This window comes from Sylvia atricapilla, chromosome 24, assembly GCF_009819655.1.
Source record: "Sylvia atricapilla isolate bSylAtr1 chromosome 24, bSylAtr1.pri, whole genome shotgun sequence".
Taxonomy (NCBI): domain Eukaryota; kingdom Metazoa; phylum Chordata; class Aves; order Passeriformes; family Sylviidae; genus Sylvia; species Sylvia atricapilla.
The window spans coordinates 6,570,610-6,592,926 of NC_089163.1; the positions used below are offsets into that span (position 1 = coordinate 6,570,610).

The 22,317-nt window shown below is 46.0% G+C and overlaps 1 protein-coding gene across 2 annotated transcripts in view; it reads left to right on the forward strand.

Moving 5' to 3' along the window:
• The window catches only part of LOC136371335 (lethal(3)malignant brain tumor-like protein 3), a 33,906-nt gene that overhangs the window by 6,902 nt on the left and 4,687 nt on the right, over positions 1 to 22,317 (forward strand). For both annotated transcript variants that reach the window (XM_066335392.1, XM_066335393.1), the window contains exons 9-18: positions 638 to 714; positions 2,200 to 2,285; positions 7,386 to 7,496; positions 8,593 to 8,707; positions 8,807 to 8,906; positions 9,725 to 9,901; positions 11,239 to 11,370; positions 11,731 to 11,792; positions 14,139 to 14,305; positions 18,812 to 18,874. In XM_066335392.1, the coding sequence (XP_066191489.1) occupies positions 638 to 714; positions 2,200 to 2,285; positions 7,386 to 7,496; positions 8,593 to 8,707; positions 8,807 to 8,906; positions 9,725 to 9,901; positions 11,239 to 11,370; positions 11,731 to 11,792; positions 14,139 to 14,305; positions 18,812 to 18,874 (1,090 nt within the window). The remainder of the gene's footprint in view (positions 1 to 637; positions 715 to 2,199; positions 2,286 to 7,385; positions 7,497 to 8,592; positions 8,708 to 8,806; positions 8,907 to 9,724; positions 9,902 to 11,238; positions 11,371 to 11,730; positions 11,793 to 14,138; positions 14,306 to 18,811; positions 18,875 to 22,317) is intronic.

Sequence of the window (22,317 nt, forward strand, 5' to 3'; positions counted from 1 at the left end):
GTTTTCACAAAGAGCCAGTTGCCCAGTCGTTCCCTTCCCATTTGGGTGCTGGGCTGCTCAGTGCAGAACCAGTGGGGATGGCCTGAGCTATCTGGGAAGCACTGAAGGTAAGAAAACTCCTTATAGTGCCTGCAGAGGCTCCAGGAGAGCTGGTGATGGCCTTTGGATAAGGGACAGAGGGACAGGACAAGGGGAAAGGCTTTCCACTGCCAGAGGATAATTGGGCAGGAATTGTTCCCTGGGAGAGTGGGGAGGCCCTGGCACAGGGTGCCCAGAGATGCTGTGGCTGCCCTGGATCCCTGACAGTGTCCAAGGCCAGGCCGGACAGGGCTTGGAGCAGCCTGGGACAGTGTAAAGTGTCCCTGTCCATGGCAGGGGGTGGAACAGAATGGGCTTTAAGATCCTTTCCAACCAAACCATTGCAAGATTTACTTTGTATTTCCCTTTCTTTTGGGACAGCTTGAATGCCTTGAAAACCCAGTGTTACACATCCTGAGGAGGCAGTGCTTGTCTTCACAGTGATGACACCCACTGAAAGCGTCTGCTCACTCAGCAAAGGCTATCAGACAGCATTTGAAATCCTGCCTTTCTTTTTGCTTTCCGTCTGACTGGTGCCAACTTTCCCTCTTTGATTCAGGTGTGAAACGAGCAGCCCATATATCCGTCCTGTTGGCTACTGCCAAGAAACTGGAGTCCCACTGACAACACCACCTGGTAGGTTGCAAGTGAGGCTTACTTCCTGCCTCAGCCAAAAAACCTGCAAACTATCTTCCACATAATTTCATACTTGCAAGTTCCAGGTTCACTTCAGAACTCTTGACTGCCTGAACAATATTATTGTTCCTACTTTTTTGCCACTGCAAATTATGTTGTTTCATAGTTCTTTGAAGAAATGGAACAGGGTTTATTAATTTATAATTGAATTTGATTTTAGAAGGGGAAAAGTGAGAAGGATTTCCAGCATTTTCTTCAAGGCAAGCTGGGAGAAAAAGGGGTCTGTACCATGATTTCCTAGATGGAATTTCTAGAAATCACAGAATACTCTCGGTTGGAAGGACCCACAAGAATCATTGAGTCCCGCCCTTAACTGAATGGCCCATAGAGAGATGGAACTACAGCCTTGGCATTGTTAGCACCATGCTCTAATGATTTCCTAGACAGAATTTCTGGAAATGAAGGAGTAGCTGAATCCACATCTCTTTCTGCTGTACTGGAATTTGGTAAATGAAGAGAATGTTGGCAAATAAGAGAGCACAGAATGTACAGGGAAATCAGTGTTGTTTTCAGGCCTCAGAAGTGCTTATCCACTGTAAAAATAGCAAACATAAAAAAATGAAGCCTGGCATTTGTCAGACTGACAGCCCTGGAGCAAGAATTCCTGTATTTGTTGTGTTCCAGGTTCAGTAGAGCAGGGAGCACTGTCTAATCCCTGGGTGGAATTGGCCTCCTCAGCGTCTTTGCTGTAGACGTAGAAGGGGTTGTGGACATTACCTCTCAGCAGCACCACATCTGTCCATGCTCTTGGAGGGTTCAGCAGAGCTGGGCTCTGCAGTTCTCTACTCATACTAGGATTTCCTGTGCCCCCAACAAAACCTGCAGCCAGTTCTGGTCTCTCTGCTGAGGGATTTAAATGCAGCAGTTTGCAGACTGTGTTCTGCATCCTCCTCCCAAAAGGAGCCCATCCTGGGGATAAAAATTACTGAAATAGGAAAAAAAGTAGAGCAGTTTCTTAAATGTAATTGCAAGGGAGAGACATCTCACTGCTGTTAAAGCAGCACACTCATGGAGCCTTTTCTCTCCAGGCTGCTGGGTTTACTCAGCCTGGGTGAGCGGGCAGCAGTAGAGGAGAAGGTTCTACAGTCTTATAGGCACTCACACTTAGAGTAGTTAATAAAACAGGAAATTAATTCAGCAACGCCATTGCACATCACAGAATCTTCTGACTAGCTTATAATTGGACTTTTCTCTAGAGAATAAGAATTGATTAAGCTGTGCAGAAATGAACTCACCAGGGTTCAAGCCCAGTGTAAAACTGGGGAACTGGCAGAGCTGCTCTGGGTGCTGGAAGTGCAAACAGGCCACTTTTCAGCATCATCCATTTTAAGTGTTAATTACAGTGTCCCAGAGCTGCCTTTTTGCTGTTTTTAGCAGTAAATATAGGGATTTTCTTACAGAAGTGTTAATTCTCTGTTTTTTAAGGACACAGGGATTCCAAAGCCTTCTCATGGGAGAAATACTTGGAAGAAACTAATTCCCAAGCAGCCCCAGCAAGAGCCTTTAAACTGGTGGGTAATTCTCTTTGATTGTTCTTGCTTAGGTGCTGTTATCCACCATTTTTTTTGCTAGAGTCTTTATCTGCAGACTCTAGCAAAAGTGGTTCACCTTTTCTGTGCCAGGAGGGTGAAACTGTGGTTTACTTTTAGATAGTCTCAGTGCTGCTAAAACAAAAGCACACTGCAAAATACAAGGTTGGGGTTGTGTTGGGTTTTTGGGGGGGGGGTTTTGTTTGTTTTTGGTTTTTTGTTGGGTTTTTTGGGGGGGGGGTTGGGTTTTTTTTGTTTTGGGGTTTTTGTTGTTGTTGTTGTTTGTTTGTTTGTTGGGGTTTTTTTTTGATACTATGGAAAGCTGGTTTGGAAAGGATTTTTAACTAAATATTTTCAGTGGCTCAATGAGCAGATTTAAGGGCAGAGCCTTCAGCCTACACAGGTAACTGTGACTTCCAAATGTATGTGGGAAGTGCCTCACAGAGGGCACAGAGAGGAGAAAGAGTGCAGTTGACTGGTGTCCCCTCTACATGAAGTTTCTAAAACCTGTCTAAAATTCACCTTGCAGTTGTGCAAACCTGTACTTCCCTGGCTGGCAAGGCTGGAATTAGGGTAGAGAAGTTCATATCAAGGGTTTACATGTGCTTATACGGGTCTTAGTCCTTTTGGGGAGGAGCCAGCTGTGCCCTCCACAGAAATAAATGTATTAACAGATGAAAGAGCATCTCTGCCAAACCCCTGGGTGCTCTGAGACCATCCCACACACTCAGTGTGAAGGTGCTTCTCTCAAACTTGGGATCGTGAGCTTTTGTTTCTTTCTTTGCAGTTCAGTGTGTTTATCTGGAATCTCACTGTGAGCAGAAACAAACCAAATACCTTTAAAATAACTACTTTTAAATTGGAGGTTTTTTTCCTTCCACGCTGCTGGCTCGCCTTGCTGAACTTTACAATATGTTTAAAAACTCTTACCTTGTCTTGGTTCCTTTTTCTGAAGTGGGAGTTGCAGGTTGATACCTGCTGCCCTCCTGTGTATTTTTGTGGAAAGGTCTTTTGGGCTGAGGAGGAAAAGCAATCAGGGAGGCCTCAGATAAGGGAGGCAAAAATCCAGCCAGCCAGGTTTGATAATTGCCAGATTTCATCAGGTTGTCTATGTGGGGTTGGTGCAGGGTGCAAGATGGTGTTAGGGAGGTAGAAGAGGTTTTAGCCTCTTCAGAGAGCTGTAAGGCTTTGATTGGAGTTATCTGTAGCACAGTGGAACTCCAAAGCATCCCTGGGATTGAGGTTTCCCATAGCTAGGAAGCACCTTGGTGCCAGGGGCAGAATGAAGAGTGGAGCCTGTCAGTGGGATACAGTTGTTGCCCCCAAGGGTGGACTAAGCTTTTTTGAGCCACACTCCTAAAATCCCAGTAGAGCTGGAAAATGTGAACTTAAAACTCCCAGCCCAAGTCCTCTGTAAGATCTGCTATTGTGGCTTCTTCTCTCAGATTTTCAGGGTCTGAAGTGTGGTGAGAAGTGTCATCTGAACATAAGAGAGCTTTGCTCAGGACAGGGAGCCTATTCAGTACTGAGAACTCCCTTCTTTGGATTCTTCCAAAGTGAAGTGTCTTCCCACGGGGGATGCAGCAGCCTTGTCTGCCTCCTTTCCTGTTTTCCAGACATTTCTGCAGCCATTGTTCTGCTCCTTCAGGTATCAATCAGGCTTTGAGTGAAGAGTAGAAGGACCAATTTTGGCTATCATGAAACTCCAAAGTGCAAATTAGCATCTAAAACTGTGTTTCAAAAATGAGACAGAAAAGAAAAGGTATTTGATATATCAGCAGTTAATAGAACTCTTTCGAGCTCAAACCACGTTATTTTTCTGGCTTGGTTGGACTGAAGTGCAAATAAATGGCAAAGCTATTGATTTTTTAAAAATTATTATTATTATTATTCCAGCTAGCAATTACAGGAAATCAGTACATAAGAATGTGGGTTGAGAGCCAGAACAGGCATTTCTCACTGAATTAGCTTTTAACAATTTTAAACAGCTTTCTTATGTAGTCTGGAGGCACAGGTCATCAGCACAGATAGCAGGTCTTGGGTCTGGATTTCTGCCCTCTCCACCCAAAAACTCAGGAGACGGCTCCAGTGTAAGTGTTGTTATTTCAGCCCATCCTCTGGGGCTGGCAATTCCAAACATTCATAAGCTATTGCCAAAAGGGCAACAACCCTTCAACAAGGCTTAAGCAAAGAGCCTGGCTCTTCTGGGCAGGATTTGGACCTTGAGCACTCAGCTCCTTCTTCAGGGAGGACAGACAAGGTTGGCAGGTGCAATAAGATGCTCTTGAAAACAAAAGCAGTTTGGATTGTCTGTTTTGTGGTGGGTCCGGTGTCTGACAGGCCATTGATAGATGTCTGTGTCCAAGTGAAATGACCAAAGAGGAACTTGAGATGTAGAGTTAATCCCCTTAGCTCAGGAGTGTATCCTCCTTCCTGCCCCCAGCTGGTAGTAAAAAGGATAAAGAAGACTGGGATGGAAGAGTGATTTTAATAATGTCATTAACCTGGTCATGTTCAAATAGACAATTTATCATTTCTTGCTAAAATCCTGACCTCTGTGTGCAGAAGTGAAGAGAGACATGTTTTGAATGAGCATCCGTTACCCCCTGCTGAGGTCAGAGGAGGAATTTGCAGTCAGATAAGTGGAAAAATTGGTAAAAGCTGTCTGTTGCTTAGAGGTTACATAGAGTGCTGCAAAGGGCACACATCAGGTCAGAGGATTCAGATTCCAGAGTTCTCCCAAAGTCTTTAGGGTTTGAAGAAAAGGGTGAGTGAGCCTCTGCAGGGGAAAGCTCCGGGGCCAGAGCTGCTGTGAATCCCAGCAGGGCAGTTCCCAGCAGTTGTTAACAAGCAGCACGGGTGTTGTCATGAGGAGTCATCTGTGTAATGAGGGTAACTGTGATAGCCAGGTGCTGTAGCTGATGCCAGGGAGGAGTAGGGTGGTGAAGAGAAGCTTCACCCAATGGCATGTTCAGAGTGAAATGTGGGGAACTGGCCGCTGTCCTTGCTGGTGTGGCATCACAAGATAGTCTGGTTGGAAGAGGGGCTGGAGATCATCCATTCCAACCCCTTGCCAAGGCAGGGTCCCCTGGAGCAGGTGACACAGGTGGGTTTGTGTAGTGGTTTCACATTCACCAAATTTCTCTTTTGCCAAATTTAGTGTAGTGGTTTGAATGTCTGCTCTTTTTTACCTCTGGGAGCTAGGATTTTGGGAGAAAAAGGCAAAACAGGCCTAGCTTAAAGGTAAACAGATAGTTTATTAACACACACTAAAAAAAAAGAAAATAAAGAAAAAATGAAACCTTCAAAACCCTTCTCTTTCCCACACCAGTGTTTACTTTTCTACAAACAACACAGAGACAAAACCTGTGATTTTCAGTCAGTTACACCATTTGAATATAGTCTTTCAACAATTCTTTAGGAGAGGAGTGTCTCTTAATTTACCATGGAATTTTCCCTCACTGACAACCTAGAACAGTTCTCGTGTGGGTCAGAACTCTAACAGAAACAGCTGCCTGGGGAAGCTGCCTGCTTCCATGTGGTCTCCTCCCATTAGCAGTTTCCCAAGCTGCTTATGGGTTATAGGAGCTCAGGCATCTGGGATGTCACCTTTTAAAAATGAACAACTTCAAAGGCAAAGGATTCTTCGTCTCAAGAGGCAGAGATGTCTTCTCACTTCTTTCACTGGCACAGGAGGCTTCTCATCTCTCTCTCTCTGTTCAGGCATCTCATGGGACCACAAGAATCACAGATTCTAATACAGTATTACTCAGTCCATCACAAACACTTTTGCTTAAAAATCCACAAAATCATCTCCCCAAATGCATATTTTTCCTGTGATTTAAAGGATAATCTACCTATAGAGTTCATTTCCATAGATCAATAAGAAAGTCCAACCAGCAGGCAACTCCTCCATCCTTCCTCTAATTAATCTTTCACACTCTCTCCATCTGACTGTTACGCTGGGTCTTCTCTATGATCACTCTGTCTCTCCTCTCTCTCTCTCTGGGAAGGGCTAAGTCTTAAAAGGTTCCTGTTGCCAGGAAAGGGTTCAGTCTGCCCAGATCCTCTTCTCTCCCCACTGTGGCAGACTTCAAGGCCAGGCCGATGGGGGAGAGGAGCGGAGCAGCCTCCAGCCCCAACCCAGCAGCCGATGGGGGGCCTGGAGGCACAGCCACACCAGGGCTGGCTTCCCCCCCACAGCAGAGCCTGGCCAGCCCTGCCTCTCAGAGCTCTGTTACCTTGTCCTCGGGCTGGAAGTAAAAAAGAGGGCTGGCTTGGCCACACTCAGCTTTATATGGGTATTACCAAAAGTCGCCTTCAGCTCTCTCAGTGGTCAAACCACATGCCAATAGAAAGAACACAGCTGTCTTTGCCTATGCCCCTGGATAGGTCCCTGTCCTTTCTAAAAGTGCAAGGTCCTGGCAGGGCAATATTCCATTCCAAAAAACCAAACTGTGTTAACCTGTAGCAGTTTGGAATGTCACCAGAGAGCGAGACTCCACATCCTCCCTGGCCAGCTGTTCCAATACTCTGCCACCCTCCATGGAAAGTTCTTCCTCATGTTGAGGTGGAACTTCCTGTGTTTTAGATCAGGGCCATTGTTCCTTTTCCTGTCCCTGAGCCCTGCTGGAGAGTTTGGCACCATCCTCTGACACCTGCCCTGGAAATACTGATATATACTGCTGAGATCTCTCCCCTCTCAGTCTCCTAAAGAAGACCATGTCCCAGCTGTGTGGGAAGTGTGCTGTCAGGCTGGGGGAGCCGTGTCAGTGGAGCTGCTTGTGGTGGTCCCTGGCCTTTAGTCTCTCAGGGAAGGGTCTCTTGTCCTGGCTGGGACAGCTCCTCTGTGCTGAACCACCTCAGGCTGCTGCTCCAGCAGTTTGGGGCTGCTGACAAACACTCAACTCAGTCCTCTTGGGAACTCTGATTTTAGCCTCTGAACAGTTTGCCATGTGAGATAACCCAAAGCTCCAAAGACAGCTAGGGGTGGATGGAAACTGGATCATATTTCATTCAGAGCAGGTAGCAGCTCTGAACTCCAAGGCTTTTTAGCATTCTGCTTACAGTCCTCTCTTCCAGCGTCCTCCTCATGGATTCCAGGTTAATACGAAGTTAGAGGCTGTGGACAGACGAAATCCCATCTTGATAAGAGTGGCAACAATTGTTGACAAAGACAACTATCGTGTCAAGGTATGACCTTGTTCCCTAGTGCAGAGCCTGTGCTGAGAACCCTGGGATGGGCAGCGCAGGGAAAACACCCCTTGGGAATGAGGAGCAGCAAACTACAGCCTGGCAGCTGCTGTGGCCTCCGGGCCTGCCCAACTGGAAATGCTTCCTGTTGCTTTGTTTTGCTGATGGAATTGGCCTGGTGTTAGTTACTGTTCTAATGTAACTGTTTTGAACTAACACTTGACAATGTGATGTTCCATCTCTTGGCATTTTCCGTGCAATCTCTGTGACTGGTGGCAGCATGAGCATTCTGGAGAAGCTGCCTGACTGGGTTTGTTTCCTACCAGGAAATGAAAACCCAAAGCACTTTAAACCCTGGTACATGTAGGAAGCAGTATTATTCTCCATAAATGTCATATAAATGCATTTTAACCTAGTCTTTTCATGAAAATATTGCCCAAATAATCAGTTCTGCTTTGGCTTCTGAGGAACTAAGTATGAGCCAGCTAAAGTGGAGGCTGCACTGATGGAGACTGCGTGGCCAACAAGTCTCCTTCCCAAAGAATGATTACGTGGGCAGGAGTGGAGTTCACTCCCCACTATCTGATTCTGAGTCTCATTTCTGTGAACAAAAGCCAGTAGTGGCATGATAGTCAATTTGTATGTTGAAGCTTTGCTGCATGAACAACCAAGTAGCCTTTAAACTCCAGTGATCCTCAGTCTCTGTTAACCTGACATGGGTCAGAGCTACTACCAGTCTCTTCATCCAGCAGAAAATTGCATCTTGTTCACTGCAAAACCCACCAAACTTGTTGGCTTTTATGATGTTTTGGGATCCACAGAAAACAAAACAAATAAGCATTTGTGTTTGTGTAGCTTTGGACTTTGTGAGTTAGAGCACCCCACGGTCTGTAGGGTGACAGACTGTGTCACCAGAACCCAGTTATTCTGTGAAACACATATGCAGGAAAACAAAGAGTTAGACTGAGCAAGGATATGATTGTGCCTGACTGAAAAAGATGGATCTGAAAGATTGAATGAATCAGCCCCAAGGTGAAACAATGGGAGAAGTTAGCATAAAAGCTGGCTCATGCCCTGAGACTTGTGCCTCTTTCAGATCCATTTCGATGGCTGGGACCATCATTACGATTTCTGGGTGGATGCAGATAGCCCTGACATCCATCCTGTGGGCTGGTGTGACAAAACTGGACACGCTCTACAACTCCCTCTAGGTAAATACAGGACTCACTGTTGTTACGCTGGATAATTTCCTAAGTGCAGTCTGCTCTTCACGTGCAAATCTGTTTGTCTTCCTTTTTTACTACTCTCAGGTGCTGAAGATCCAGAGGGAGCAGTGGGACAGGCATGTCCTACTCCAGGCTGCCAGGGGATTGGGCATATCCGGGGCCCCCGCTACGGAACACATTACACGTATGTGGATGAGTGCTGTTAATAACTTCAACAACAGCAACCACAACAACAACAGCAGCAGTAATAATAATAATAATAATAATAATAATAATAATAATAATAAAGGTGCAACTCCACTGCACTGAAATTATCTCAGGGTGGTTATTCTGGAGATAGCTATAACTGCAATCGCAGCTCCCTCTTGTGTCTAAGCAGGCTGTTTGATCATAAATTCTGTTTATACCACACTGCAATGCAAACAGATTCATTCACCCCAGTTTCATCACTCCAGCAGTACTGAAAGAGTTATATTTGTGAAATAATATACCCAAGGAGGCAGTTAAGGAGGTGAGGGCATGTGTATGATGTTAAAGTTTAAGTGAGGAGAGATTGCTTATGTTTTGTGCTCTGCCTTTTGATTTCTTATGTGCTCTTGGAAGAGGAAGCTTTTTCTCAAGTAAAATATTTTAAGGGCAAGAAAACAAATCTCAGATGGGAGGTAGAAGACCTGGTAGTTTATAATGTAGTAAAGGGCTTTGAATTTTTCAGACTGAAAGTTGCAGAACTCTGTTGATTCATGAAAAGTTGTTCCGATAAGCAGGTTACAGAGGATGAGCTCTTCTTGTCCTCTGCAGTGGCTCTTTAACAACATGACTTTGGTTTTTAATTCTACTATATAGTCCTCTGCTTTCTGACACCTACAGCTGGGTAACAGCACCTGCTGAGAATGTGTGGTCCATTTTTTTCCCAGTTTGTGATGGATTTCTCTGTGTGAGGTAGGGGACTGTGTGACTGTAAAGCTTTCATTACCCTCTCTCTTTTTGGTTTCTCAATCACAGCTTAGTTGGCTGCCCATACTCTGATGTGAACCTCAGCAGAGAAAACCTGCTACAGGACCGGCTGAGTGGGGAGAGACCTTCTCCTGGGAACAGCATGCAGAAGGCCAGGAGGGTAGAGACCCCTGGCCCATTGCTGGGAGGAGGGGAGTCTTCTCAGGGTGACTCTTCACAGTCCAGGTGAGCTGGATTTTATTCTTGGCCAGGTACTGGGGAGCCAAACCATTTAAAAGATGAAAACCACCGGAGTTGGCAGCAACACAGCAGAACACTGAGTTCATCTGTCTGTAATATTGACCTGTGCCCCAGACACTCTTAACACAGAGCAGTGCACTTTTATACCCTCGTATGCCTTAATAGGTTTCTTGATTCCTTAATCCTGGTGCTCTGGTCACATTCCAAAAAAGGAAATTGCATTCTGTCTCCATACATTTTTCCTTGCTGTTTCAATTTAAAATATGTTCTTTCCTTTCATTTCCCGTTCTAAAACTGTCAAGCCAAGGTTGTTTTGCACTATTAAGATGCAACTGTGATCCACTCCGGGTCTGCTGAGCACTGTGTGTGTATCGCTTAGCAGCAAACAAGCTGAGTGCTCTCAGATACTTTGTTTTCATACAAGAAAATCTTGCAGTTGAGCAGCACTGAGGGAAACTGTGCCTTAGTTCTTGGAGTGCAGGAGTAGGTTAAATGTGTTGTGGGAGTGACCAAGATATGAAGGATTTTGAAAAATCATTTTTAGTCTTCACAAATCCAGTCTCACTCTGCAAATTTCAGCAATACTTTAGTTTTTTGTTGTATGTGAAGGGTTACCTATATTTTAAAATTCATCTGTTTGTTTAGATTTACAACATTTTCAAGATCTATTTGTCCAGAAAAAAGGAATTAATGCTTCTTTCTGCTCTCTGGTCTTCATGGCCAAATTGCTTCCTCCCCTGCCACAATTCTGCAGGCATCTTCATTCCCTAATTTCCACACCAAAACTGATTGCATTTCAATGCCACTGTTACCATAAAGCTCTCTTGGGATATTTTGAATTCTCACAGAATAAATGGCATTTTAGAATTATAATATATTTCTTTTCTTCTAAGCATTTCATTTCCTGATAGTGGGAGGTCTGAATTCAGCCTGTGAATCTGCTATCACCCTGTTGCTTGTCCTCCCTTGGCCAACTCTGTAGCTCAGTTTATGCATCAAACTTAGTCATGGAAACTCTTAAATGTTATCCAGAGGTATCAAGATTCAGGAATCTTAAATCTCTTGCTTTCATCATAACACAGTGGTTTCCTGTAGCTGCTGGGATCAGAGCCTCAGTCCACAGAGGCTGATTTATTTCACATAAGCTCTCTCAATCCTTGTAGAAGAGGAGCAAAGTGCTTTGTACTCAGGGAGGGGAGAGGAAAGTTCTGCCACAAGGTGGTGGTTGTTGCTCTCACTTGCCAGGAGTAGCCAGCTTTGCTCTCCTGTGGGAAAAGGGAACAGAGCTACTGTCAGCTACTGTCATTTTTCTGTCTTTCCAGAAAATCTGCACCAGACAGTGACAAGTGGTGTCAAAGCAGCATCCACACTCCATCAGAGCAGTCGGAAAACAGTCGGGAGAGAGGCTGGGGAGAGGAGGATTCCTCTGCAGACATCAAAACCACACCAAAAACGTAAAGAAGAGTTTTGTGGTGTATTTTCATGCATTAACAGTTGTGTTTCTTGATGCTGCTGCTGCATCTGAAATAAAGGTGCAAATAACAAACAGCCCCATTTGATTAGAGTTTTGTAGCAGAGTATTTTAGAATGACATGGTAAATTTCCTCCTGTTGTTTTGGGTCCTCTCTTTCCTGAGTTCTGGTCATGAATTTAACAGAACAGCCTTTAGCTCAGAGAGAGGTCAGGGATGGAGCTATTGCTTATTTTAAGAGGAAAGAGTTTTTCATTTCTATGAATCCCATTAATCTTTGCATAGAGAAGAAATTATATCCATTTCTATGTCTTCTGAAATGTTTTGTAATTGTTGCTTTCAGGCTTGGGTGCTCACATGCCTATATCAAGTTTCAGCTGGTGAAACAGGAAAGCAATGGGAAAGGTTGGTTAAATTTTATTCCTTCTTTCTTTGTGTGTGTCCATCTCTGCAATATCCCCACAATCATGAGGAGCGTTTAGAACTTCACAGCTGTTTTTGTCTTTGATTGCACAGTCAAGAGAAAGCACATGCTGGAGATAGATGGCAATGGTAGTTTTTCTTCCTTTAAAATGAGGAGAAAGGGTAAAATTACTTAGAAGTGAAAGGTTTAATTTCCACTTTGTAGAGTGGAGCCTTATATTTATTAACTGAGAAGACAAGTTTGTGCTGGTTTTTGTGCCACTGCAACCTCCTTTGTAGTGTCAAGGGGTTCCCAAACAGTCTGTGACCTGTGTCAGGCTGTGACAGAGCCAACACAGGTCTCAAGGGAGACTTGCTCCAAACTTAGCAGATAGTTTAGGTTACATCAGTCCCTTTTTTTAGACCCTTATGGGTATTCAGAAACATATTCTGAATCATTGAAGGACTTTTTAAAGGTTCTCTTAAGGATGAAAAAAAAAAATGAAAAGCTAAATGGAAAAATGGTGATGGGCTTTTTCCTGGTACATGACAGGTTAAGTTTTCAGAGCAGCTTTCTGCTATCACTTTAGCAAACCATATGCTTAACTTTCAGATTTACTATAAAAAGCCCTTTCAGAGAACGGAGCTGACCAGGCTTTTAGGAGGATTTAACATGGCAATAAGTCTCCAATCAAAAATAGCTAAGCAGGCACAAACTGGGACAGGTGCCTGGATATTTTTTTTAATACTCATTTTTACCTAATGCTGAGTTCTGCAGTCAGAGCTGAGGGATCTGCCAGCTCCAAGCTGCAGTTGCAGCTGGCAGGGAAAGCTGCCCACTCTCTCTTCACATTCACCATGCATGGAGTGATGGAAATCAGGGGAGGGAAATGCAGTCATCCACTGACCTGTAATTTCACAATTACCCAGCGCTTTCCTCCCAGCTACAGTTAAACTATGGGATCACTACTTCTTCATCAGAGGGAAAGTCACTTGTCTAGGTCATGGTTTGGGTGCTTAGGCCAAGGATTTGGGCTTAGTGGAAAAAAGGAATTGGTCTGAGATGGAGGCAGTGCCCACCAGCAGAGATGTGGCAGTGGGGGAGACCTTAGGCACAAGTGGGATCTCCTGGAGCACGAGATGGGAACAAGACCAGCTGCTGTCTTTCCCCACCACTGTGACAGTACACAGAGAAGGAGGGGGTGACAGCCCTTTCAGGAGCAGGTCCTGCACCCTGTCATCGCCAGCTCCTGAACTGAGCAGTTCTTATTTAGGCTTTAGTTATCCTCCCTTGGTTTTGTTATTTGATGTTACTTGATGCTGTCTCATAACCTTTAGGGATGTGGAGATGAGATGAGCTGAGGGGACTCTGGGGCCAGGGGAGTGACTGTTCACTAGGACATGCTTCACCTTCAGAGCTGCTTCCCCTTCAGTTGGGAGGGAGCTGGTAAACCCTGGGAATCTGCTTTTTTTCATATTCTGGCTGTTTTCCTTTGTGCTTTCCACGTAGTGACTGCTCACCCCCCCCATCTTACAGCCCTGCCCACTGAGAGCCGCTGAGCAGAGGCAGCAGAGCAGCAGAGGCAGCAGAGCAGCGGCTGCTCCAGGCACACGGAGCCTTCCCGAGGGCCAGGATTCAGTGGGAATGCTGTGGGGATGCCACGGGATGGCGCTAGGCAGCCTGCTGGGCTGGGGGTCGGGGTCAGCCCCCTGTGCTGCTTTAAACCACAGGAGTGCTTCCCAGCCCGTTCCCATCCTCTGCCTGGCTTCCTGTTGTATAACCAGCACGTCCCTGTAGGACCATGACTCTGCACTGCTCCAGTGATCTCATTAGGGAGGGGTGATTCCTTCCTCCTTTCTTTGCCTTGGTTTTCAAAGCTTTCGTCACTTGACACATGAGGAAGGAGTTGATGTCTGGAGGTACCTTGAGTGCTCCTGGCCTGGGAGTCTCGTGAGGAGTGAGCCCAGGCCATGCTGGCAGCAGAGCTCTGGCTACAGCTGGGGCTGGAACGGTGCCATCAGTTCCCAGCCGAGGATGCTGTTACCAGAACTCCTCCACCTTGTCAATAAAACGCTGCAAACATCTTCTCTGTTAACAGCATGACATCATTTTCCAGGGAAGAAGCTAATGATAAAGCCTCCAGCCTGGCAATCTTATCTTTTTTTCCCTTTCTCCTGCTCAGGAGGGTGGGGAGAACGCCCTGAGAGCTCCATGTGCCACACAGTAGCCGTGCCTGGCTCTGCTCACCCTGTCTTGCTTTACCCTCCAGGCTGTGACCCTTCCTCCTGCTCTGTTGTAGTTGCTCCTACTTGAAGCCTGGCTCTGACTTGTCTTGTTTCCGTTTCCAGGCCCTGATTTGGATCTCCAGCAGGCCCTCCACCAGTCTATCTTCATGCCTTCCCTGGCTTCTAACCCGACCCACCGCCTGCATCTCTTCTGGGAGCAGCACTGCAGGCTCTTGCCGGAGGTCTCGGGTCTGACAGCCAAACAAGTTGCCAAATGGACTGTGGAGGAGGTGAGTTACCTGTTACTCTCCTGGGCTGCAGGAATGCCAGAGCACTCCTCCTCTGGAGTACTAACTGGGAGACTTCCTTCCCTCTCCTAGGCAGTGCTTTTCTGTTTGCTGTTGTGCAAAAGCGTGTGCCACAGCTAACTCAGCTGGAAGTTAGACCCAAGACCCTTTATCAGGGAGGGGAAGGAGCCCTGTTAACCCTCTGGTAGCCACAGGTTATTGCCCTCAACAGGATTCCCTCCCTCTGTTTACATACCCCTCAATCTCTCAGTCCTCAGGCCTGGAGCATCATTCTGACAGCAGATTCCCTTTATCTGATCTCCCTCCCCCTCTCCTGTGACTTTGCTGCTGATTCACTTTTTCAGTGCAGAGAATTCCAAACTGCACTGTGCATGCCCACTCCTGCATCGTCTCCCTGCCTGACTCCCTGGGAACAAAACTGCCCACAGCCTGACCTGATTTCTGACTGAGGTGACTGTGCAGCTGGAGATGAGTCTCTGCAGCTCTTCAGATGTCTCCTGTAATTAGGTGGTGTGTGAAAAAGCGAGTGTTTTTTGTGCTGAGTAGTTGGTTTTTGCCTCAGTGCCTTGGGCATAAATAATATTTCTCTGTGCTTGGGAAGTGGTGACAATTTGGATCCTGGTGCTTAATTGCAGGGCATTTAACTCCAGAGAAATGTGCTGTAGTGCTGTGCTTGCAAGGATGCAGGGAATCTGCAAAGCAGGAAGGTGCTGCTGTTCATGATGCAAGGAGGATCTTCAAAGACTTTTAGAAAGTGCATTTTCCCTAAGTGGCTCTTAACCTCAGATAAATCCAATCTTGACTTTGCTCTTCATGCTGGAGAAGTGGCAGGAGTCTGGTGGGATTGCAGTGATGTGGGAGGTGGGAACCATAGAGCTGACAAAGGGTCAGAGCAATTAGTGTTGATGTTTCAAAACCTGGTCCTTTTTTCTCTTGAGTTGTTGTGGTTTGGTGGTAGTGTTGGGTTTCGGTTGTGGTTTTGTTTTGTTTGTTTTTGTTGTTGTTGTTTGGGTTTGTTGTTGTTGTTGTTTTTCTTTTTTTTTTTTTTCTTCTTTTTAATAAAAATATGTTAGAATTAAATTCATACCGAGGAGGGAAAAAAAAAATCTCTGAAAGATTTACTGTTCCTGTCCTTTCGAGAAAGCTTCCAATGACTTGTCCAAAAGGTCTTTTAACAAATCAATAAAGTCAGAAGCAGATAATCCTCTGACATGATAATCAGAATCTCTTTCTTTTGGATAAAACAGGAGGCTGCTTCATGGAAGTACAGTGTCAGGATCCATGCCAAAAAAAATCTGTCCTTTGCAGTTGACCTTTAAAGCAACTGCTGGGTAAATTTAACTGAGATTAGTTTGATAACAGATGAGTGTGAGCAGGGACCACAGACATGGATGCAGGGCAGTGGATGTAGTGATTCAAACCCAGAATAAACTGAACTCTGCTGCATCCTGGAACAACTGGGGAGATTTTGTCTGCCCTAGCAGTGTAAATGGCACTTTAAAAAGCTCAATTGCAGCACCACAATGGACTGGCTGAAGTCATTACAGGTTTTATCTTGAATTTCAGTAAAGTAGGTCTGGTTTCGCAAATTATGTTCATCACAAATTGCCAGAGGAATCAGTCTGGGCTCTCTCTGAGCGCTTGCAGGATCAGCATGTGCAGTGCAGTGTAGCCCTAGGTCTGGGAATTGAAAGCAGCAGGACTTGCTGTCTTTTAGGGAGTCCAAAGTACATTTGGTCTGTTGGCATTTGAGTTCCCAAGATCTTCCTGCAGGCAAACATTTGCCTTTGTGTTGTTCTTTGAACTCTGCTGCACAAAGGAGTCCATTCTGCTGATCAGAAGCAGGAGTGATGTGATGGGCGTGTAAAATTCTCCTTTGGTTTCAGGCTGAAGAACTGTTTTTATTTTAAAAATCCCACATTAAGGAAAAAAACGTTGCTTTAATTCTCTGCTGGGTGAGAACAGCTGAAATGGCAGAGCAGCAGCAGTATTTAGTGGCCCTCAAGCTAAGAAAGTCGTGGTAACACTGAGCAGTCACTAAGGATATTTACTTTAATGCAGCTTTGGTATTTATTGAAAGCTTCCTGTCATGTTTTCAGAGCACAGACTATTGACTCATAGAAGAACATGAAGATGTGCTAGAGTTGTATTGTTCATTAGTTAATCCAGCTTCAAATGCTAATATATGGGGAGGGACTGTCCTTGTGCCAAGTGTGAGTGAGTTTCTAAATCCCAGTTAGCCCAGCTTGCCTCAGAACAGGTCAGTCCTGCATTAGCTGTTGAAAGGGTGCAGTCTGGGGCTGCTTTGTCACCACAGGCCATCAATCCTGTGCTGATCTCAAAGTGTCTGCCACACATCAGCACCTTCCAGCAGGGTCGTGTCAAGTTTCCAGGTTGTTCTCAGGATTACACAAAGGTCTTTTTCAAGCCCTTTCCCTTCAGCAATGTGCTTTGGGAGTGTAAGAGTTTTGAGCAGAGAGTTCTGAGCCATGGGGTGGCCACAGCAGGAAGGGCCAGCAGACTTACACCTCCTCAAAGAAAAGCTCTGATCCCTCTGAGGTGTTCCCAACCTGTCCAACACCTGTTCCACCCTCACTTTGAGCCCCCTCCCACCCAGTCTCAGCCTTCCCAGGGTTCAAGACTTCCCTGCTGCCGTTGTGGGGTTGTTTTGGTTTCCTGTGGTGTTTAGGTCTTGTGGTCCCATGCTTCCCTCATCCCTCAACTGGCCCATCTTGGTTTGGGAATGCTCCTCCCCAGCAGTGACAGCCGTGCAGGTCCCTGTGGCTCAGTGGTGCCTGCGGTCTCTTCCGTGTCCTGGGGACCTTCTCTCCCATTTTCTCCTTGTATCTTCCTTCCCTCTCTGTTCTACATTCCTGGTAAACCCCAGTGCTGCTGTTTGTTCAAGAAGCCTCTCCAGTGGGGCAGTGTCCCTACAAAGGACTTTGGGGCAGATCAAAGGTCTGTCACTCTGTCGGTGACAGTAGCCATCAGCAGTTGTGCAGGGAAGGATACAGGAGCAAGGGAAGCCCAGGTCATTCCTTGAGGATGTCTGCCAGCCTCCAAGCGTCACAGACACTAAAGAGCACTCAGCTCTTGCCCCAATGGTCCAGCTGTCTGTTAAATTCTTGAAGGAACCAGACCTGGCAGAAGGATTTTCATTTATGTTTTAATTATTAGCAGATGGGGGGACTCCAAAGGAAAGTAGTATTTTGTTACTAGTTGCTAATAGGAGTTTACACTTCTACAGAAGAAAATTTGGAGTCACTGCCTGACAGAGATGTGGATTTTAGGGGTTCCCTTTAAGTTGGAGAGGAAGAGGAGGACGAAGGAGAGGGATGCTTTGCTTTCAGGTTACATAACAGAAACCACAGGAGTCAGAGCTGCTCCTGTCAGGGCAGAGCAAACCTGGAGGGCACTCTGAGAGCCATGTTCCTGCCTGGCTGGAACTGGGAGAAAGGAATGACTCCAAGTCTAGTAGTAGGATGATCTGGAGGTACAGGGAGGTGATTTAGGAGAGACTTTGACAGTTCTGACTTGAAGGGAGCCTGTGTCTGACAGTGACCCCTCCCAGCTGCTTGTTTGTGTACAGGGAAGAAATGTCACATCTGCAACAACTCACATGGTTGCACCTCGTGAATCAGAGATGCTCCTGCAAGGGAGCATCCAATTAACACGAGATGTTTGATCTGATTACACCGCAATATACAGATCTCCTGTGAACTAGTGAAGCTGCAGCTGGAGAAGACAATGCACATTAAGTCATCCTTGACTGCACACAGGGCTGCTCCTCATACTCCTTGGTGTTATCTAATGGACCCCCAGGGCTGCTTGCATGACTCCAGGGAGATTATTCCAAATGTTAACAGATTCCTTGCTTAGAAACATTTTCCCTAATGTGAAATGTAAAATTAACTTTTACTTGTTTAATCCTCTTGGTTCCTTGGCTCCTGCGCACCCAGCACAGATTAAATGAAAACAAAACTCCTTTGCTTCCCAGCTCTTCTACCGTTGCATGTTGGTAGTGCTCATTCAGTTGGTTTATCTTGTCTCTTACAGGCATGTCATCTTGGGAAACTGTCTAAATCCTTTTTTCTTGTTAGATTTACTTTCCATCAGTACTGTAGAGAAAGTGAAGTTGTGAGTGAATTTAAAGTAGTCCAAGCCATATACAGCTTTTAATCTGGAAAAATAACATTTATTCTGTGAGGACCTTGTAGAAGAGTGCAGAAGCTGGATTCTTACAGAAGCTGGAGAGAAATGGTCAAATGGCAATAGGGACAGTTATTGGTGGTAACCAAAATATGCAAAGGAGCTGCAAGCAACAGTGCAGCAATGTTTTTAATCTATATAATTTGTTAATGTGAGAGCTTTGAGTATTAAAGTTTTAAAAATTCTTGCATAAAGAATTCTCATACAGAAATAAGAGAACTTTTCTTGGTGGTGTCTCATTTTAATTTTCTGTGTTTCCTTTCTCTCATGCAATTGCAGGTGGTGAGCTTTATCCAGCGTTTACCTGGCTGCAAAGAACAAGCATCTGTGTTCAGGGAAGAGGTAAGTGGGGTACGCCCGGACCCTGTGCTGCAGAGAGCTCAGAACTGCTCAGCCATGTCATTGCAGAGCAGTGGCATTTAGGAGGCAGTCTCAGCGTGGAGCTGACTTCCACCATGGCTAATTGCATCCTGCTGCTTTAAATTTCCCTGCAGCTCCAATCACGAGCTTATGTTTAGCATCCTGTCTTGGATGTGCCATAGGTTTGGCACAGCTCTAAAGATGCCCTGTTGGAATGGTTAGTGAGGATCTCATCTGCTGCCTCTAATGAGGACATGTGCCTGCTTCTCCTGGGGAGCCTGGCAGGCGCAGAGTTTCCCAGGAATTGCTGGCTTCCCCTGTGGACTGGAGTGAGAGCAGGAGGGGAACCTTTCTTTTTGACAAGCAGAGTTTGGGAAGTCTCAGAGCATGTCCTGTGTGAGATGTGTCCTGTCAATACTGCCACAGGCTGGGCTCTAGTCCCATTGCTGGTGTGTTCACCATGGCCTCTGGGAGACCTCCATATGCACAGGGTGTGGCTATCCTGGTTTTTGGCACAGCTCTGTAGGTGGATCACAGACAAGGATCTGATGGGTGCCTCTGCTTCCACGTACATTGCAGGCATCACTTGGAGGTTCTTTAGGAGCCTCTGATGAATTTGTACAAATGCATCTTGCCCTGGACTCATCTCACAGTGTGGGCAGCTCGTGGGGATGGAATTCTTCCCCTCTGTCCTGCTCAGGTGATTCCCCACCTGCAGAGCTCCCTCTAGCCATGGACACCAGCATCAGAAGTATGTGGAGCTCCTGAAGTGAATCCAAAGGAGACCACAGAGATTCTCCAGGGGCCGGAGCCCCTCTGCTCTGGTGCCAGGGTTGGAGAGCTGGAGGTGCTCACCTGGAGAAGAGAAGGCTCCAGGGAGACCACAGAGCACCTTCCAGTCCCTAAGGGGGCGTCAGTAGAGCTGGAGAACTGTGGCTATCCCATCTTGGAAGTGTCCAAGGTGAGGTTGGACAGGGTTTGGAGCAACCAACTCTAGTGGAAAGTGTCCTGCCCATGGCAGGGGGTGGAACAAGATGTCTTGGTTTGGGAAGACAGGTATCTGCCAGGGAAAGCTGGAGTTTCCCTTGGAATGGAGAATGTAAATCAAGCCCCCCCCCCTTTTCTTCCAATTACAAATTTGCAGTTAAAAGCTTTTAGGCAAAAGATTTGGGAATACAAATAGCAGTTCTTTACTAGTATGTATAACAAAGCAAACAAAAAGCAACAACTTCAGCATTAACAAAAACAGTACCAAGAACCTTGAGGGCTCTGCTTCACAAAAACCCAGGGCAGTTTGGTCTCGGTGCCTTTGTAGGATCCTCAGGGCACCAAGCTGGAAACAGTGGAAAGTCCCAGGCTGGTAGCTGGGATAGCAGGGTGTCCCAGCAGGGGCAGGGTGTCCCAGCAGGGGCAGGGTGTCCCAGCAGGGCAGGGTGTCCCAGCAGGGCAGGGTGTCCCAGCAGGGGCAGGGTGTCCCCAGCAGGGCAGGGGCAGGGTGTCCCAGCAGGGCAGGGTGTCCCAGCAGGGCAGGGGCAGGGTGTCCCAGCAGGGCAGGGGGGTGCAGGGTCACTCTGTAGCAAGAGGAGCAGTGCTGACAAAACCACGATGGCAGGGCAGGGCTGGCCCAGCTCCGGCAGGGTGGCAGAGAAGCTCAGAATTCCAGGGTGAGCAGATGATGGTGGATTTTCCAGGACTGGACCCTTCCAGAGACAGTGAACGAACAATCCAGTGAGAAATCCAGCTGTTCTCTCTCCCCAAATGCCGAAAAAACCAGAGTGCCAAACTGCCTCAAGCTGTCCTTTACCTGCCCCAAAAGTCGCGTTATCTCTCCCTCTGAGCTCCGACCACCCCTTTGTTTTTTGTTAAATAGTCTTAAGTATCCAACACTTAGTTTTTGTGGTAACTTATGGGAAAAAAATTCTTTAGAGTAAAAAGGAGCAAACCTAACCCTCAACACAAGATGCGCTTTAAGGTTCCTTCCAAACCATCCCATGGTTCTGTGATTATGTCCTCAGAGCTCTCTTGTGTGGCTGTAAGAGCTCCAGGGAAGGGCTGGAGTCACTTCTCCTTTGTGGCAGTGACTGGAAAGGGCAGGTCTGTAATCGCTGTCTGCTCCAGAGCTGGCTCCCTTTCAGGGGAAATAAGGCTGCAGTGTGTTTTGTGGATTTATGTATCTGTGTTTTGTTTTCCCTTGTTTTAAAAACCGTGCAGACACACAAAATAGGAAGCAAAAGACATAGAGGCTCACAAAAAGCACTGTCCACAATGTGACAATACAGTAGAGTACTTGTGAACTGAATGTATTGGGAATGGTGAAATTTGTTCAAATGAACCCATCTTTCACTGTAGCTGAAATGTAAAAGAGATTTCTAAGGAAGGTGTATTCAGAGGTGAGATAAATCAGCAAATCTCCTAATAAATCCAACCATTTTCCATGTTTTTTATTTCTTCTGGTCCTGAACACAGTGACTGCTTTCTGTTTCTGCGGGTGCCATAGCCACAGTCTGTTCTAATCCTTATTTTCTGCAAGCTCAAACGTGTGATTCCCTGTGCCAGATTTAGAGGGACTTGTGTTGTTTTTCCAGTTTATGCTCAAACCACATTGTCAATTTGAAATTAAAATCCTTTTAGAAGTTTGGCTTTGGCCAGAGTACAGGTGTGAGTGACAGGAGAGCTGAACTCCCCCACACTGTCCAGGACCAGCCTCCAAGTGCTTCATGTCCAGGATAAATAAATCCCTTGCAGACTTCCCTTGGTGGGGGGCTGGAGGGAGATAAGTTACTGCTTACATTAGGAGTGAAGAGAACAAATTGTGCACAGGATTCTAAAACCCATCCAGAGAAGACGGAACAAAGAAATTAATAATAAAGCACAGACTTGCTTCTAGGTCCAGTTCAGGGCAGGACTGTTTAAAATAAGCAAGTGTGAGGCAATGCAGTGAAAATGAAGCATAGGAATAAATAATATTGGACACAAAACCATTTTGAAATGTAGGACTGTTTTCCAGCAGTTTTCTGCTCCTCTTGACTCTGTTATTTAATTTAAGCATCACAGTCCCATTTGTTTCAAGCTATTTTTAACACATTCATTGCAGCAGTGTAGACTTGAGGCAGCTTGAAAATAAGATTCAAGAACGTAGTGTGGCCATCTATGGCCCGGGATCACTGCTGTCATTCCCAGTGGAGGAATCAACTTCCCAGTTACTCCCAGTTACTTAAAGTGGCAGGTTAAGTAATTTGCTGAGGGTCTCTTGTCTGGTGTGAGGTGGGAAAATCAAATCTCCTGGCTCCCAGCTCTTTGCTTTAATTATGTGTTCTCTGAGTTTACTCAGTGTGTTCTCTTTCACTAGACACTGACATTTGAAAATATTCTAGTTGGGAAGACTACAAAAACAGCAGAATTGTTATTCTGGTTGGGCTGAGTGT